The 19,764-nt window shown below is 44.7% G+C and overlaps 2 protein-coding genes across 2 annotated transcripts in view; both read right to left on the bottom strand.

Moving 5' to 3' along the window:
- The window catches only part of LOC128339717 (dual specificity calcium/calmodulin-dependent 3',5'-cyclic nucleotide phosphodiesterase 1A-like), a 65,669-nt gene extending 63,027 nt beyond the window's left edge, over nt 1-2,642 (bottom strand). The window contains exon 1 of the mRNA XM_053284063.1: nt 2,258-2,642. The gene's annotated coding sequence lies outside the window, so the exon portion shown is untranslated. The remainder of the gene's footprint in view (nt 1-2,257) is intronic.
- A 6,392-nt stretch (nt 2,643-9,034) lies between these two features.
- LOC128334447 (taste receptor type 2 member 40-like) lies at nt 9,035-10,000 on the bottom strand. The gene has a single exon (XM_053271340.1). The coding sequence runs from the start codon at nt 9,998-10,000 to the stop codon at nt 9,035-9,037; it is 966 nt and encodes a 321-aa protein (XP_053127315.1).
- Nucleotides 10,001-19,764: the final 9,764 nt, after the last annotated feature.

The following is a 19,764-nucleotide window of genomic DNA, read 5'->3' as shown; positions in this document are numbered from 1 at the left end:
TGCATCACTTCATCTGCTATTATTCCAGTTAATAATTTGAACATGGTTGGCAGGCAGGTTATCGGTCTATAATTACTTGGAACTGCACCTTTTGCTGGGTCTTTCATAATGAGATGAGTTTTCCCAGTTGTTAGCCATTGTTCAATATCACCGCCTTTCATAATGTGATTGAACTGTTTTGATAGTTGTTTATGAAGGCTTGTTAGGTGTTTAAGCCAAAAGCCATGCAGTTCATCGTCGCCTGGCGCAGTCCAATTCTTAATTTCCTTTGCTCTTTCACTTATTAATTCTGGTGTTATTATTAGATCTTGCATTTGTTGGTTACATTTTTTGACCTCTTTCATCCAGCCTGCTTTTTTATTATAATCTATTGGATTTTCCCATAATTTCCGCCAGAATTGCACTGTTTCTTCTTTATTTGTTGTTTCTACATTTCTTGCAGTTTCTCCTTCTATCCTTTGGTAGAAACGTCTCTGATTCGACTGGAATTGGAGATTCTGCCTGTTTTGTGTAATTCTGGATTCATATCTGCTAATCTTCTTTGACACTGGTGTTATTTGCTGCTTTATTATTTCCAGGACTTCTCTAATTTTCCTTGAATCTAGGTGGTATTTTTGGATCAGATACTGTTTGGTGTTTTCATTCTTCAGCTTCTTGTCTTTCATATCTTTCAATTTACTAGCATCTGATCTAAGCCTGGAGATTTTATTTTCTAATCGAATCTTCCATTTAGGTGATGTACTACTGTCTTATTTTTACAGGTCCACTGATCTTATATCCGAGCTCTTGTGTTGTTATTGTTGCTGCACTGTACATTAGTTGGTTTGTTTCTTGCAAATTATTGGTTGTTATTTCTGCAAGTGTAGCATTGACATCTTTTAATGCCTGAGCAAGTTGTTCTTTGGCAACTGTTTTTAGAGCGGGAAGTCGAACCCTGGTTTGTTTGGTTCATGTGCTCAGTTATTTTTTGCTTTAGTTCTTGTTGCTTTTCTGTTAAATGTCATTTGGGTTTTTGAGGTGAAGGCAAAGAGGAGGTTGCCTGGTTTTGATTTTGGAACAGTTCAGCAACGGTAGTATCCTCTATTTCCAACACCTCCTCCATGTGCGCCTGAGCAACTGCTTCAGTTGGTGGTAATTCTTCTTCCATATCTTGAGCCTGTGTTGCTCTTTGCAGTTCTTCCAGCTCAACTCCTGTGAATACTTTATTTCTTATTATGAATCTTCTCTGGTCTGCTAGCCTTTGTTCTGTTATTTCTGTATCTGGATGCTTCTCTTTCCAAATTTGGTACATTCTTTTTAAATAACCTCTTCTAGTTGGACTAGACTTGTAATAGCAGATCATTATTTCCTTGTTGGCATTTTTTGTATATTTTTTTCGGTTAAGCGACGTTTCTTCCAGTAGCTTTGCTGTCTCCAGCCCTGGTTGCTCAACTGGAGATCCTGAGTCCTGTAGCCCACTTGCCACCAGATGTCCAGGGACTATAGCACCTGGCACGGTCCTTGTTGACCCGGGCGACGACCGATCTGGTATAGATTTATTAAAGTTACGTCTCACCATATTGTTGATGGGAGAGGCATTCTTAGTCTGGCTCCTCTGGTGAGACCTGTCCAGTAAGGTTGGACCTCTGGCATAGCTCTCACCTTCATCAGAGCACACAAGCCCCACAACCATGTCAAGGTAGTGCCTCACTGGGCATTATTATTATTATTATTATTATTACATTTATATCCCACTCTTCCTCCAAGGAGCCCAGAGCGGTGTACTACATACTTGAGTTTCTCCTCACAACAACCCTGTGAAGTAGGTTGGGCTGAGAGAGAAGTGACTGGCCCAGAGTCCCCCAGCAAGTCTCATGGCTGAATGGGGATTTGAACTCGGGTCTCCCTGGTCCTTGTCCAGCACTCTAACCACTACACCACGCTGGCTCTCTCATTACAACAGACTTTACACCTTTGCCAAAAATTACAAACAAACAGACAAGCACCTCAGTAGAGTGGAAAGGCTTATAGGCGTGGGGTGGAGACAAGCTTCTAATCTTTATATAATAAGAATTTTCACTTGGAGAAAAATTGTTCTCTAACTTTTGTTCATTTTTGTTCAAAAATTGTTCATTAACTTTTTAGTTTCTTTACACAGCAAAACGTAGAACACAAAACAGTTCACATGATAAGAGCACACATGGGAAAAGCAAAGGTGGGGAAAACGCATTAACTAAGATACCTAAACGGATCCCTACACAGAGTCCTTTGTAGTTACCTTCTTCTCCGCAACTGCCTCGTTGTGCAGACTCTTATCCTGGTCACGGCACAGGCCTGGGGCTCACTCCAGCCTGGTTCTTCTGTGATTTCATCTTTGGTTGCAGCCACAGCATGAAATCTCTCAGCCTGAGCTGGCAATTCTTTAGCTCCAGGTCTCCAACTGTGTCTTCAGAGAAGCTCTCCTTCTCTCTCTCTTTTCCAGAACTGTACACTGGCTTTCTCTGGGACTCTCTTGCTGACTTTTCTCCTCTTGACTCTCCTGCAGGTTGCCTCTGACTGACCTTTTGCAGAGACTCTCTCAAACTCTCTCTATATATGCACATTCTTGCCCCAACAGTTTTTCAAGCCATCCAATCAGTACAAATCAAAGTTCCCTCAATTTTTTCAAAATATCTTTTCCCTCCAAAACCAAACTGTCAACTGATATTCTAACTGTGAAACTAAAAAACAGCAGGCATTAACTTTGGACTCTGCCAGTTTTGTCATGCACAGGGGCTTTGCAAGCATATTAAACACACAAACCTATTTACAATAAAGCAGAGGTTTTAGGAATATTAATGCAAATTGTAGTTCATTTATAATACAAGGGTTATTTACAAAAAGAAGAGGTTTGAGAAATCAATGCAATTTACAATACAGGTGATTATTTACAGAAAACCAAGAAGTCTAGGCCTCGTTTCTCTACACATATTAACAATGATAGTTATAAAAATACACAGTGAAGGCAACTCTTGAAGATTAGCTTGATAGCTGAACCATAGAGTCAGAAAAGAGGATTGCCCAGTCACAGACTCACAAACATTTGTTAAAACATTTTCACAAGTACCAGTTTATGAGAAGGCTAATCATAGTAACACAGATTCAGCTAGGCATTTTTTTTACATAGCAGGCTTGACTGTGAGGTTTTATTGTGAGTTCGAAGTTGCCCCAAAAAACTGACACAAAAGGTGATTTTTTTAAACTGTGGATATAAATCAGACTATACACTAGCACACAACGAAAAACCCAGATCTTGTGTGAAGTGCTCCCTGATAGCTCGCAGGGACTTGGGGGTAAATCTAGGCCTGGACCAGTCTGGAGGCCATTGAAAAAGCCTCCGGACCGGTCTGGACCTGGGCGGTCCGGTTCGGGTGGGGGGTAGCCTTAAGAGTGGCGGGAGGGTTTACTTACCCCTCCCGCCACTTTCCCGCTCTGGCGCCATAATGCTAAGAGTAATTGGGGCGGCAGGATACCTCCCTGCCGCCCCTTCCCCGATGTTGCTGGAAAAAACTCCCAGCAGTCCTTTGTGCGCGCGCTTCACATCGTGCGCGCGCTTCACGTCTTTGTGACGTGTGCACGTGCAAAGGACTGCTGGGAGTTTTTTCCAGCAACATCGGGGAAGGGGCGGCAGGGAGGTATCCTGCCACCCCAATTACTCTTAGCATTACGGCGCCAGAGCGGGAAAGTGGCGGGAGGGGTAAGTAAACCCTCCCACCACTCTTAAAGCTACCCCCCCACCCCAGTGCCGGACCGCAGTTTGCGGTTCCGTGCACACCCCTACCGATATGTGAATGCACACCCTCCATTCCAGAGGAGATGCAGACAAAAAGCCCTGTGTGAAAAACACCCTAGCATATTCTGAAGGTTCTTAAATGCTATGTGCACAGCTGAGGATAGCAGTGCAGGAGGAACTGAAAGACACCATGAAGGGGTAGCTTTCCTCAAGCCTCCATCAGCAGCTATAGCATTGTGCACAGATGATACATTGAGCACAGGAAGACTGAGGTTAAAGAAGATATGGGCTATGTTCAAATGTAACTTTAAAACCATGGTTTGGTATTAGGTGAATGTGCCCCGAGAAACACTGAGCTCATGTGTCCCCTCCTCCTTATATTTGCAGTGATTTTCTACTTCCAATCCTTGTATGCAGCAATTCAATGAACCCTTTCTCACAACCAGTGAGTAAGGGCAATAAGGTTAGCGGGGAGGAAGCCCTGACGAGCGTACCTCCTGCAGACGAGCAATTTCCTTTCCTTGGGCGGGTAGATTGCCCGCCCCGACGAACACTGGCTACTGCCAGTAGCTCCAAGGGTCAGGGTGCTGGGATGCGTCACCCCTCATCTCCCCACCCCTTGGAGCTCCAATAATGCACCATGTGAGTGTGCAATGCATAATGGGGATCCCCCCTCCCCGAGAGTGCTGCAGTCTGCTAGCTGTGGCTGCTTGCAGCCGCAGCTGATAGACGATCAGAAAAAATGAGGTTGAGGGAGTGCTTGCTCCCTTTAACCTCATTTTAGAGGCAGGCAAACAGTTTTGTGCTAGCTTGCAAACCAGGGTTGCAAACTCTAGCTGGCAGGCAACAGCTATCATTTAGCTGTTTGATCAAAAGGGCAAATCATCTTATTTGTTCCATCTTATTTGTTTGTTATTTCTCTGTGGAAGCCACCTTGAGCCATTTTTGGAAGGGCGGTATAGAAATCGAATTCTTCTTCTTCTTCTTCTTCTTCATCGTCATCATCACTTGCAACAAATCAGGATCAGGTCTATGGTATCATTCTCTTCTAAATTCAGACCTTCCCCGCCATCTTTTAATATACCTGTTGGAGAATGGACTGGATATTTCCGTGCTCTATATGCTAGAGAGGGAGCAACTACAACATTTTTACAAATAGAACAGGAACTGGACCCTAACTTATTACCTGAGTGGACCCCAGTAACATGTCCAGAGATTGCTTCAATAGTGAATCAGTTTAAAACTGGTAAGGCCCCCGGCTCAGATAATTTGCCGGTAGAGGCCATCAAGAATAATATGGATTGGTGGCTGCCGGTATTAGCCTCTCTGTTTACAGCAATTGATCAGACGACCTCGCCCCCTAGTGAATGGGGATTGGCGATTGTAATTCCTATATACAAGAGAGGCCAAAGACATTTGCCATCTAATTATCGCCCTATCAGCCTTCTTAATGTTATTGGCAAAATGTATGCATTTCACCTACTTAATAAATTCCAGGACTGGATGGACAAAGAGCAGGTGCTGGCTGATGAGCAGGCAGGCTTTAGGGCCAATCATTCTACTATTGAGCATGCTTTAGTCTTACAATATCTAGTGGAGAAATATTCTAATCTACCCCGTTCCACTCTTTTTGCTGCCTTTGTGGATTTTAAATCAGCATTCGACTCCATATCCAGAGATAAATTATGGGAAAGACTGTTTAACTCCTCTATTGATCGACGTCTGCTACTTTTAATATATAAACTCCACAAGAACTCACGTCTGAAGGTTCGATGTAGCTCAGCTGGAATCCTCACTAAAGAAATTCCTACCTTTCGAGGAGTGAGGCAAGGCTGTATACTTGCCCCAGCTCTTTTCAATTATTATATTAACCCCATTGTGGATATTATTACTAATCCATCTTTCCATCCACCTAAATTGGCCAGTAGACAGGTTAATATTTTGCTTTATGCAGATGATGCAGTAATTTTATCTCGGACTCCTGTCGGCCTCCGTAGAGTGCTTTGCTCTCTGGCTAATTTTTGCCATGAATACGCTCTGGAAATCAATTATAGCAAGACCAAAATTATGGCCTTTACTAAACACCCAAAGACCTTGAAATGGTCTTTGGCTGGACATAAACTAGAGCAGGTTAAGACCTTTAAATATCTAGGGGTTGTTTTCCAGGCCTCTACGAAACACCAAGCACATCTGCAATATGTTACCCAAAATGCACGTAAATCGGCATTGGCCATCCAATCATATTTCCACCAAGATGGGGCTCAATTTGTACCAGCCGCCCTTAAGTTATTTACAGCTAAAGCCTGCTCTCAGTTGCTTTATGGGTCGCAGTTGGGCCCGTATACTAACTGCACTCCACTAGAGATAGTTCAGACAAAGTTTCTGAGATCTATTCTACAGATCCCTAGATGTGTTCCCAATGTAATATTGAGGATGGAAACTGGCATGCCTAAGATGGAAGCCCGGATGTGGTTTTCCATTCTCAGCTTCTGGTTGAGATTGTCTTTCTTTTCTACAGGACTTGCTCACTTAATTTTTATTGATAAATTTAATTCTAGCTGGAAGCAGTCAATATCTCGCCAAATAAGTTTATATGGCTTTAGCCTGGATGGTCTATTAGAAATGGGTTTTTGTCACGCGAGACTGATATTAAAGCAGCAGATCTATGATATGGAAATGCAGACTGATCAATCTTTAGTCTCTAAATAAGTTTTCCTAGGTTTACAAATGTATAATACTAAACCTGCGAATTACCTGGGTAAGATTACTATCACTAAATATCGCAGGATGTTTACATTGGCCAGATTTAATGTGCTACCTTCAGCTGAATTAGAAGGTAAATTTAGAGGGATCCCAAAAGAACAGAGACTATGTCCTTGTGGCTCTGGAGAACAGGAGTCTATCTTTCATATCTTACTCCGCTGTCTTTTTTATAGGGACTTACGAACTTGTTATATTTCCTCCTTACTGATTGATTTCCCAGGGCATACAGATGCATTTTACGTCAACTATCTGCTTTCAGATCAGAAGGAGGAAGTAACATTTAAAGTTGCTAAGTTCTGTGAGGCAGCTAAGAAGGCTAGACAACAGATGGTAAATCAGATTATGCTAACGGGAAATTGCTGATTGGGATGAGTCCATGTTCCTGATTGTATTATGTATATATTATTACTATATTACGTGTATTATTATGTATGTAAATTTTGGTCTATGACCGTAAATAAACATGACATGACATGACATGATCAGAAATAGAAAATAGTTGTGTGAGGAGGGAAGATGGAGTGTGCAAGCCAGAGGCCCTTCAGTACATTCACGTAATACCAAGCCATGGTTTGAAAGAGTAGTATCGGAATTTTCCCTTTGTCTTTCATCTCAGTCTTCCTGTCATCACCATCGCGTTCATTCATGACTTAGATCTCTGGCCACCAGGTATACCTCATTCTTACAGGTGACTTATGGAATGTCTAGTTCTGACAAAGTAGCTCAGATTTGAATGATTTGGAATGGTGACTAATGGCAGTTTGAAATAGCTTGGACCACATGGTTTGGTATTTAGAAATCTCCTGGTACAAGACGGCAACCCTAGCCGATGTAGTGTCCTCAAACGGATACATATGGGTGCCAGGGCCTCTGTTGGCTTCCTCAGACTGTCTCTATTATGCTGCCCTTATGGGTTGTTTTTTTCCTTCCATCCAAGCTACCCCCACAACTCACGTTTCTCTTCCTTAGTCTAATTCAGATCGATGGGTCACCTGGGAGTATGTGGCAGGTGTAGCCTCCTACCCCACTGGTGTAACTGTGCACCCTTTGACTCTCTCACACGTAAATGAATGGCTGCTATTTACTCCTATGTGGCAAACTAAAGTGCTGCTCTTGGGAAATAAGACTACTCCTGATACTGGATGATCTAGTCCCTACCAGTAGAGATCTAATGCAGCTCTGTCAGATCAATGCACACACTGAGAACGCACATGAACATGCATATGCCCTTCCCTCTGCTGTATTGGAAGGCAAATACAGGAAGATCCCAATTGCACTTTGTCCCTGTGACCCTGGGGAGGTAGAAACCACAGAACATGCACTCCTCTTTTGCCCTTTTTACAGAGACATTTGGACCACTGTTCTTATATTTCTGCTACTTTGCAAGTACCCTGGCAACCCTAACCATGCCTATACCCGGTTCCTGCTTTCGGATGAAGACCCGGCCTTCAGGTATAACACTGCCAAGTTCTGCATGGCAGTGTGCAGGATCTGCTGGGTCGTGACTGCCAGGCCGTTCCCTTGCATCAGCTCTGCATAGTTTTCAACCACTGACTTTTAAATCTTTTTTAGTGTTCCTATTTAGATGCCTTACTTTAGATTATTGTTTTGCATTTTATATATTGCACATTTTATATGTTCATAATTTTTTAATACAGCTGTTTAATAATCTCATAGCTACCTTCTTTTCTAAGGATAGCAGCTTTATACTATTAGAGTAGTAATTCTAAAGTAATATACTGTAGTTTTATGGTTCCAAAATTTGTTTTTCCTATTTTGAATCATGCTCTACTGTTCTGTCTTATGCTGGTCTTGGACTGTAATAAAGAAGATTGATTGATATGAATGTGCACACACACCCACACACACCACAGAGGTTTCTATTTAATATCCAGACTCGCCTTGCCCATCACAGTGATTGGCATTTTGATGGCCTAATTGGTACTTTAAAATGACGTTTCATATTTGCACTCATTCCACAGGGAACAAGCTGTGCAAACAAGATTAGCAATATACCTCTACAGAGAAAATACATATAGAACCAGTAGGTCTGATACTTCAGAAACACAGCCTGCTAAACTTTCTTTTCAAGAGTCTTGTAGAATCCAAGGGAAAGAGTTGTGCTATGCAAGGACAAGGCAGTGAAGTGGAATCAAGAATATGAATAGTTTAATGAAATGGATATTATGTACAGAGAGGCAAGCACAGACTGCTTTTCAGTGCTCTTGCTGCTGGCTGTTAGAGCCGCCTCTGCTCCAGGACAGGAATACAAGTAACTAAAGCTCCATTCAAAAGCTGGCCTGAATCAAGGAATGGATTAACCCCCAACACCACAAATCTCAGGTTTATATTCAAGATTTTAAAGTCCTGAAGGTATTTTTAATGCCTCTGATTTTGCTTGTAGTTTACAGCAATATATTTGCATTCATGGTTGGGGTAAAGCTTACTCTTAAAAAAAAAGTGGATGTACAAACCAGTCATTTTCAGTGAACTAGAGCATGAATCTCTTATCCCAGCTTTTTAAAACATGTGCTGAATATAATGCATGACTCGAATAAATACCCTTTTAAATTTGGGATTGCCCCAAATCAAGGTGTTGGATTGTACTGCAGGACAAACATATAAAATGATGGCGCAGACTTGGCTTGCTGGACTTCTCTCTCCATAAATATTTGCCAGCAGGAGCATCAAAGCTATAAAATTAACGCCTTCGATGATCAAGAAGGAGATTATCGTTTTCACTGCCTTAAAATGGGCAGCCATGCTTGGATTGCTGAAACTGGCTAAGCCCTTCTGCATCTGGTGGGTGTGTCTCCACACAGAAAAGAGCAAGAGGAAGCTTGACATGGCCAGTACAAAGAAAGCCAAGGAAAACCCTATGCCACAGAAAAGAAACAAGTTTAAAAAATCCGTCTCCATAGTAATATCGACAAGAGTGTCATTTCCTAATTCACTGGAACTATTATTGTTTTTGCAGGTTATGGTGTAAATACCACGATAGAAAGGGATAGTATTGACCAGCGACAGAAACACAGAAGCTAGGAGCAACCAGGGGACCATTCTGGAGATCCTCATCTTCAGGTGGATGAAGATGTAGTGCTGGAAGTTAGCAATCTTTGCACAGTAAAAGGCACACAGGCAGGCAGAGAAGCAGAGGTTGCTACAAGTTAGACACCAGATGACAGCTTTGAATGCTCTAAACAGAGATGTCAGCTCCAATGCCTGAAGAGATATTGCCATCCAGAAATACTTTACCTGTAGTGTACACAAGTAGCAAAACCTGGAGATGCCCATAGCAGTCAAGATCTTATCAACAGACTTCAGATGTCTCTTTCTGATCCCATCGATGCAGTTCACGACAACAATAAAAGCATTCAGTGACATCCCAACAAGAGCTTGGAATGTTAAGAAAACCAGGTAGCTTATTGTTGCTAGTGAAAGATTGTCTGTACTTGGAATGCTGCACCCTTCCATCCCTTCCGACATTTTAGTCAGATAGTGGCCTCTGGTTCTGCAGGGGCACATGCTTTATTAGCTGTGAAAATAGGAAGCTATGCTGTTACAGAGTATCTGTTTCACGTTGATTTGCATTCCCTCCCAAAGGTGTAGTACAAAATAGACAACAATTTCCCCAAGAACTTGTGACAGAGCAAAACAGTTTCTATGAGACGCTCATCACAATCCACAAACCATTAAAACCAAACTATTTGGATTGAAGACTACATAGCAATGCTGCCCATGTTGATTTAAAACAAGCATACACAAGAAGAGGTATGTTGGATCAGTCCCAAGGCTTATCTAGTCCAGCATCCTGTTTTCCACAGTACCCGTCAGATGCCTCTGGGAAGCCTACAAGCAGGAGAGTCAGGCAGGCTTCCCTCCCCTGAGCGCTTTCCAGATTAGACCCTGCAACGGGGTCACGGCATATCTCTGAAGTGTGTTTCCACACTTCCTGTGTTGTGACATCACAGTCCCTACGCTGACAGCAGGGTGCCGTTCACATTTCCGATGCCTTGTTTTGGATTTAATCGCTGCGATTTATTGATAAACATTGTATGTATGGCTTTAAAAAGTTGCTGTTCTTTTGGGTTGTTAGTTTTTGCGAGACTGCTCCCTCTGCTGGGCACTTTGCTATTTATGTTTTGAATGCAATTGGCTTGAATGGAAGCATTTTGCTGCTGTTGAGCAGCTAACTGGAAAGCGCCCTGCTGTTGCTCGACTTTAACTGACATCCAGAAGCCTCCTGCCTCTGAATCTGAAACTACCTTGTGAGGTAGGTTAGGCTCAAAGAAAGTGACAGGCCTAAGGTGACCCAAGGAGCTACATGACTGAGTGGGAATTTGAGCCTGGGTCTCTTCAAACACGCCCAGTCCAACACTTTAACCATTTCACCACACTGGCTCTCAACTTATTCCTGCAAGTCTTGTAAATGTTGGGTTGGAGTGTTGTTTGGCATCTGCTGATTGTTTTTGGAGATGTTTCAACCACCGGTCACAATAAACATCACAATTGGTATAATTCCCCCTTGAAGAAGTCTTTGAAATTCAAGGCACAAGCAAATAACAGGATTACTGAACAATGCCTGTGCTATTTAGTCAAGTAAATGTTCTCATTGTTGTAGTGTAATAATTGCATAAAGGCAGTAGGTGTATTCCCCACACCTCTTTTTTTGAGATGGAGTCACCGGAACTGTAAGCAATATTCTGAATGCAGCTCCAGTATAGATTTGTATAAAGGGATTATGACAGTGGCAGCTTCATTTTCAATCTCTTTCCTAATGATTTGTAGCAATTGAGTGGTCTGTTCTTGGAGACTGATGGATTTGGATGGATTTCCAAGAGTCTTCAGGGATTTTCCTGAGTGGTGCTCCATAGGTGTTAGTGACCTGGTTATTCTGAGGGATACAGAGGTGATCACATATACCCCCCCCCCACACACAATTCCTTCTCTTGCAGGGTATTGCTCATGTAGGTTTACCCAGGAACTGGGAGCTCTGACTGCAATAGGCTAAAGCTTGGAATGCAGGAGTCAGGAAACTCAAAATGAATCTGCTCAAACACGGAGAACTTGTTGTTAGAGACGGAGTTCCAGTGCATCGACCTTTTGAACCAACTATCCTAATGACCACTAGAGGCATTGGGAGTAGAGGTAGTCAGTGAGGGTCTCCTTACCTGATCCCAGACGTGCTCTAACCCCCAGACCTTGGGGACCCAGTCTGGTCCTCCAAGGTCTGGGAGGAGGCTCCAAATGGCCAGGGCCAGGCAGAGGCGTAACTAGGGAAAACGGCGCCCGGGGCAAGCACTGAAATTGCGCCCCCCCATACTGTGCATACATAACACGTTTGCCCACCATAAGCAGATTCCTACATCAGATGCCAACATGCAGTATATACTTCTATGTTGTGGTGGAGGAGAGCTGGTCTTGTGGTAGCAAGCATGACTGGTCCCCTTAGCTAAGCAGGGTCCACCCTGGTTTGCATTTGAATGGGAGACTAGAAGTGTGAGCACTGGAAGATATTCCCCTCAGGAGATGGAGCCACTCTGGGAAGAGCATCTAGGTCCCAAGTTCCCTCCATGGCAGCATCTCCAAGATAGGGCTGCAAGAGACTCCTGCCTGCAACCTTGGAGAAGCCGCTGCCAGACTGGGTAGACAATACTGAGCTAGATAGACCAATGGTCTGACTCAGTATATGGCAGCTTCCTATGTTCCTAAATACTACTGCAGCACACACACAAGACACCTGTCCCATCCTGACACTCAGCCAACTTCCATAATCAAGATCCTACACACACACACACACACACACACACACACACACACACACACACCCAGAGGCGTAACTAGGGAAAATGGCACCTAGGACAAGCACTGAAATTGCACCCCCCACCCCACCCCACCCCGTCCAAACATCTGACACGCATCTTTCAGAAAACTTGTCTTTTACCATAATATTACCTCACACTGCCAGAACATTTAAAACTAGCTTTCATTTCTGAACAATAATGCATTTCCCCATAGAAACCTCAAATATACACTTGCATAGGTGAAAAATCAAGAGAAAATCAAGTTGAAAGCCTTACCAGTACAAATGAACTAAAAGGAGTGGAGTGAGTTTTCCACTGCTTCTGAATCCTCATTGAGTTCAGAGGGCAGAACACTTACTTTGGTAGCAAGACAGTAAGGTCTTAGGACAAAACGCTGCACAGGACTCAAAGCTGCCTAAAAGCTATACTGGCTGACTAGGAAGTCCTTCCACTGAGAACAACGACACTTAATTTAAGGTAATTTTAAGTTAAATGTATGAGGTGCTGATTTTGTGTGTTGGGATGGAGTGTCTACCAGTTCTGAATTTTATGAGCCCTTCAGTGTCCTGGTAGGTATGGGGAAGTAAGAATTTTGGAATATAGGAGACCAAGCCACAAACTCACACAGCTACTATTACAGCGAATATTTATATACAATTGTTCAATCAACATTCTCAAAATGGTTTACATAGAAAAACAAATACTAGATAAACAGATGATTCTCTGTCTTCAAAGGGCTCACACTCTAAAAAGAAACGTGGTAGACACCAGCAACAGCCACTGGACAGATGCTATGCTGGCGCTGGATAGGGTCAGATGCACTCCCCATGCTAAATATATAGAGAATCACAACTTTTAAGGATGCTCAGTTAGTGGGGTCTCTTAGAATGTATATATTCAGGATTTTGTATACTATTGGATAGCAGTCTCATACAAATTTAGAAGAAAAAAATGGAGTAAGCCTGCAGGAACAAGCAAACATATTTACCTGAATCTAAAAATAGTTTTTTTCCAAGTCTGCTGTTAGAAATTGGGGGGTTGTCTTAACTTTAGAACCATCTTTTATATGAATCAATATGACAATGTGATTTTTTTGTGGGGAAAGTGTTTTCAGATTTCTGCATACATGAAGTAGGAAGGTGATAGAGTAAAGGAGGACTTTATTAGAAAATTGTCTCTCCTTTGGAAAAAACAAAGTAAACACATATACCAGAAGCAGCACTCACTGTATGGGAAACCAGAAAAGTTTAACCCTGCCCCACCCCCAATAAAGTTTACTTTTTCCAGGAATCTTTCAGCCATACCCCAAGAGCAATTTAATGCTTCAAATGAAGAACAGGGAGGACATTTGCTTTGCAAATGGGACAATGCATGCTTGCTACTACAGTAACAAGACCAGCAACTTATCAAAAACTAAAGCCATTACAGTCAAGTCAAGACAAGAGGATTTTTAAAAACACACAGACCACCAGATTAAAGCTATAAGTAGCCTATAAGCAGTCTTCAAAGTAAACTCAACACACCAGCAAGTACATCATACACACACAAACAGAGTCTTCAACAACAAGTATATGTGTGGTGGCAGATCTCTCTCTCTCTCTCTCACACACACACACACACAACAGTTAGGTGTTTTGTTCTATTTTTTTACGTTTCTTGAAGATGAAGCAAGGGAGACTTCAGCTAGTTTGCAAGACATTTCCATTCAGCTCCGCTCCTGGCATTATTCAAATGCAGAGTGACCAGGAACTCAAGAATGCAGCAGGGGACCAATTAGGCTCCTTCTCCTGCTTGGAGGGCATGTCTGGCAGCGAAATCGTAGATGCTTCCCCCACCACCAAGCAGAGACTAGTTAACCCTTTTCTTATTCTGAGAGCTTCTGAGGCAGAGGGAAGCTCCAAGCAACGCAAAGTTAAGCAGCAGCAGGAAAGGAGGCGAGGCTGGCGGCGGCGGCAAATAAAGGGTGGGGGAAAGAAGGAAAAAAGATCAGCAGCAGCAGCAAAAGCCATTGCTCTGGTCTGCGAGTCTTCATTTCCTTTTTCCCGCCCAGCAGCAGAGAGAAAGGCAGAGGCGAGGGTGGTGGAGAGCACGTGCGAGCAGCCCGCTTGAGCTAGGGAGCAAATTCTCCCAGCTCTTCTTTTGTGTCGTCTGTCGTGGTTCAGAAGGGGGGAAAGCCGGGGGGCAAGAGCTAGCCAGGCAGGCAGCAAGTGAGGCAGGCAGGGGAAGGGAAAGGGGCTTGTTGCAGGCGGGGGGTGCGGGACACCCACGGCGATGAGATATCAGGGCAGCAGCAGTCAGTTTACTTACAGTTACTTACTTTGACTCACTGGGATTCAATCAAGATGAATGCAACAGCCAGCGCAGGGCAGGCAGTGTAGTGGTGGTGGGCAAAAGCAGCACGAAGCACCAAACAGCACACGACGACGCGAAGGCCCAGCAGCAGTTGCTGCTAGTAGTCATGTGGTCATGGTGCAGGCATGCGCAGCTGCCTGCCACCCGTCCGGACGCAGAGATCTTGCAACGAGTGCGCTGGCTTGCCCTGCGTCTGTGTGAGTGAGGTGGTGGTGCGGGCGCCACCTGCTCCGGTCCTGCGCGGCAGCGGTGAGCAGCGGGCCTGCCTGGTGGCGCCCTACCGCTGATGGAATGGGGGGGGGGTATTTAAAAAAAAAATTAAATTTTTATTATTTTTTTTTACAAAAAAAATTTGGGGTGGGGTGGGGCAGGCATTTTGGCACCCCCTTCAGGTGGCGCCTGGGGCACGTGCCCCCCCTGCCCCCCATCGTTACGCCCCTGGGGCCAGGGGCCTCCAGCAGCCACCCCGTGATTGCTCTGCCAAACCTCTGTGTTTTTTTTAAACATTATTAGTGCAGCTGAGGGGTGGCTGCTGCGGTGGGGGGGGGGAGTGGAGCAGTCCTTCTCCCCCCTCCCCCGGCCACGGCAGGGGCCAGAGCGACACTGGGCCCGTCCATTTGGGCCAGTGTCTTTTGCCAACTGTAAAGTGCGCCTGTGCAGTTGAGAGATCACCACAAGCCCATGATGTCACGGGCTTGTGACGATCTCAAATGTGCAGGCGTGCCTTGCAGTTGGCAAAAATCCAAATGGATGGGCCCAGCATCGCTCCAGCCCCTGCCATCACCAGGGGAGTGGGGAGAGGAGAGAAGGACTGCTCCACTCCCCACCCCAGGCAGCCACCCCTCGGCTGCTGTTATTAATAATTAAAAAAACATGGAGGTTTGGTGGGGCACGCGGCAGCTACAATAATAATAAAAAACCACAGAGGTTTGGTGATGGTCCCCCAAAAGGAGGTTTCAGAGTGCCTCGGGTGGGGGATGCTCATGTGGGGGGGCCCTTGTGGCTGGGTGGTCTGGGCACCCAAATTAGGTGCACCCCTGCCTGTCCCTGCATGCCTCTACTCTATGACCCCTGCCTTGACTTCTCAGGTACTTCCTGTGCTGTGTCAGTCCTCTTCCTCTCCTCCTAGAGAGTAGATGGACCCCCCCCCCCACCTATCCATCAGGTAGCCTTTAGACAGGGCTAGGTCTTTCCTCTCCAAATTGTATTTCTATTTAGACTGTGCAACAATCTCCACGCATGTTCTTTAGATAATGGCAGCAACAAAACTCTGTCCTCTACTCTGTAACTGGAGTGGGGAGCTTCCTTTGTTGGTGCTTTGAAAAATAATTACAAACTCCAGAACTTATTTTAGAGTTTTAGGTGGTGCTGAGGGAGGCAAAAAGGCAAGACTGTGCTGCCACCAGTTACTGCTCTGCCACCAGTTTGTCTCCCTAGGGCCATCCAGCAGAGCTTTCCCAAGGTTTGGAGAGTTTCCCAGCAAATGCATGTTAAGGAAGCCTTACTGGCTTGCTGTGACTTACTTGCTCAGATAACGTCACTCACATCTTTAGCTGCTTAGATGCCGCGTTGTCTGCAGTGCAGTCAATGGATGTGCCCTGAGGCTGAGCACTGCCTAGTCCTGTTCTGTTGGATGGATTCTGTTTACGGTGGTCTAAGGACACAGATATTTAAGGTGCTTGGAGAAGGATGGCTCACCACTTGTCTGCTCAATTCCTTTCCCTTTTGGGCTTATAACAGCCATCATGGGTGGGTTGAATAGCTCTCTCCACAAAGGAATTAGTGACTTATTGCAGGGGGGTAATCCCAGCTGCCTTGAAGGTATCTTCTTCCAAATACCACTCCTAAAAACTCTCTCTAGAACCTAAGGATTGCTCCAGTTATGAGCTGCTTGCAGACATTAGGCTAGACTTTACACCATCAGTAATTGCATTTCAGTAATTGCATTGCACGATAGTTTACACGGTCAGCTGTGTGCATTCCTATTTTGTGATCCTGTGTGAGTAAAAGTAAGCTTGGAGGAAGAGAAAGTGACCATGTGCAAGGATCCTGCTGGGTAGGAGGAAAAGCCCTCCAACCTCCTTAAACAGCCGGGTCCAGTTGCTGGGTTGGATGGATGGAGGCTTCCTACACAGTGCTAGATACACATGATCACTTACCCCGCCTCCTACCTTGCTTTTTATCTCACACTGTTGCAAAACAGGAGCATGCACAGCTCCTGAACATGGGTAGGACTCTTGTCCTACTCAATTACTGATCGTATGAACTAGCCTATTGCTTCCTGTACAAGGCCATTGCACATTCTTGGATGGCACAAGTAGTCTACATTCATATCAGTCTGGCTTCAGACTTGAAGCTACCTTTGGACACCTTGATGGATGACCTATTCCGAAGGAAGAACAGGGAGAGTGTGACCCTGCTTATTCTCCTATCCTGCAGGACCAACTGTCCGGGATGGGGATCCGGGGCATTTCACGTCAGTGGTTCCACTCCTACCTGGATTGTCATTTCAAGAAGGTGCTGCCAGGTCTATATTACTTTGCCCCATGGCATTTATGCTCGGTTCTGTCCCCTATGTTGCTAAACATGTACATTAAACTTATGAGTGAGGTCATCTGGAGATTTGGGGTGAGGTGCAGTCTACTTCTCCTCCCCGCCCCTATCAAATTCAGCTGCAACTGTGGAGGTTCCAGCTCAGTGCATGGAGCTGCTAGTTTCTCTCCACTCCACCCCACAAATGCAAATATCAGCAAATTACCTTGGTGACTCTGCAACTGAATACTTCCCACATTTACATGCATAGTGCAGCAAAGAAAACAAAATCTTCACTTTCGTGAAATTATACAAACTGTGCTTTCCATATGCAAAGTACTGAAAATGAAGGAGTGAGAAGCTGTTCAAAAATGAGCTCACACCTGATGTTTCTCCACCCGATACCTCCCTACAGACCTGCAGGTGGTAGACTACAGCTCCCCAAGCATTCTGTTGGCAGCTTCTGGCTGCAATAAATGACATTTATATATGCAGTGGTGGCAGACCTGTAATGAGTTTGACCCAACACTTTGGGCCTGCTCTGTGGTAGCACTGATGGCAGCAAAGGAAGTTTACTTCTCTGCCACCATTGCATCAACTCAGTGTTGACAAGCAGAGCTACCTAAGGTGTGAAAGGGCTTGTTACGATCAGGCCTGACAAAGCGTGGAGTTGGACAATCTGCTGCCCATTGTGACCGGTTTGTGAAACATTTTGCAGTCAATTCACTCTCATTTGTGTCAACTTGAATTCCACAACTGTATCAGGCTCAGTGTCAGGTGATTATGGATTTGTTCAGCTTGCATTGCCTGAGGATGTAAAGTTTACTGAGCTCTGGTGATCCTTAAACTTCCTAGCTAATTACATCTACCAAGGTGGGACTGGGAATTTGGGTGACCTAGGTAGTGAATGACCTTCTTAAAAGGGGCATAGTTACTACCCCGTTGAAAGAGGTTGTGGTCCTGTCCCTTCTGGGGAAGAAAAACCTCCTTGGATCAGGGAGGATCATTGTTCAACGACTTGGATCATTGTTCAGTGACTTGAACAATTACCACTCAGTCTCTAATTTAGATCATTGAGCAGGTGATAACAACTCAACTCCAGGTAATCTAGAATGAGAGAATTTGTATCTATTCCAGCTGTGCGGCTGGGGCGGGCATGGCAGTGGGGCTGCAGCTCCCCCTCCCGATATTTGGAGGAGGTCCCAAGGGACAGGTGAGCAGTGGGTACTCCATGCAAAGTGCAAGTCAGTTCAGATTTTTTTTTCTTTTTAAAAAAGTTTCAAGCTTTCCCTAAGGGGGAAGCTGCAAAACCCTTTGGGCCGCAAAATTGCTTAGCTGTGCCACTGACAGTGCAGGTGCTAGCTTGGGGAGTGACTTGGGTAAACTTCAAAACAAGATTGGCAGTTGAAGCTTCTATCCTTTTTCACAGAAAAATTTGGACTGAAGCCTTTGAAAAAATGCATATAGTTACTATATTTCGTGGTACCTTAAATATAATGACTGAGATCTTTTTGCTCATCTAAAAACCATCCAGATGGAGAAATGGGGGGGGGGGGGGAATAATATAACTTACCTCTATGGCAGAAGAGGCGGGTGAGGGAGAGACAGAAAATGTAGAGGGAACGGCAGTGCCCTTTTGTGGATACCATCTTCACTTAGCTGCAAAGCTACTGTTACTTCTGCTCTTTTCTTCTCTGCTCCAGCTATAGCCTTGTGAATTGCAGCAGCCATGAAAGGGAGGGGATGGAAAAAATCTAGAACAGGGTTTCTTAACCTTGGGCCCCCATATGTTGTTGGACTACAACTCCCATCATCCCCAGACATGGCTTTTTTGGCTGAGGATAATGGGAGTTGTAGTCCAAAAACATCTGAGGGCCAAAGGTTAAGAAACTCTGATCTAGAATGTATTCTTGGCAAGAGCCCCAAAGATTCCATATTCCTAGCATTTGTTGTTGATCTGTAGGAGGGCTGTAGTACCTTTTTATTGGAGCTTGTTGCCCGTCTCCATGTTTACAGTCATGAGTACATGACTGTAACTGTACTCAACCCCCCTGTGTTGACAGTCATGAGTACAGATGCTCCCTATGATCTAGTTCTCATGGAGGTGATAAACCTGTGTGCGGATTGTACAATTTTATACTACAAGAGTTGATGCTACTCCACGGGAAAATATTGGCACATGAAAACCTGACACATCAGGAAGGAGTCTGTGCTAGAACTGGTGTGCCCAAAAGGCAAATATCATGGCCCCATGATGAAATTATTTCATTCGCTGTAGGCATATGCAGTGATTCAGCTTTGAAGCACAATCATTTGCATCTTCTTGTGCCTGACCCTGTGCAGGGGCAGCCGCCCGCTTACCCGTATGCAGAGCAATCTGTGCACAGCACTGGGGGACGACTGTCAAAGGCAGCAGAGCTGTAGGGAGTCCTGGTGCAGTCATGGGAACTGTGCCAGAAAGTGTGCTGAGCTCTATGGGGAGAGCCCTGGGAAGGACTGCATTTCCAGTGTGCCATGCATGCCTCCGGGGACTGCTGACATGACGTCACCAGGGCTTCCTGC

This window comes from Hemicordylus capensis, chromosome 1 (genome assembly GCF_027244095.1).
Source record: "Hemicordylus capensis ecotype Gifberg chromosome 1, rHemCap1.1.pri, whole genome shotgun sequence".
NCBI classification, from domain to species: Eukaryota; Metazoa; Chordata; class Lepidosauria; order Squamata; family Cordylidae; genus Hemicordylus; species Hemicordylus capensis.
Note: the sequence above shows the minus strand (reverse complement) of the source record. Positions and strands in the feature narration are given on the sequence as shown.

Coding starts and splice junctions, on each gene's coding strand:
- LOC128334447 (XM_053271340.1), bottom strand. CDS start 10,000: ATGTCGGAAGGGATGGAAGGGTGCAGCATTCCAAGTACAGACAATCTT.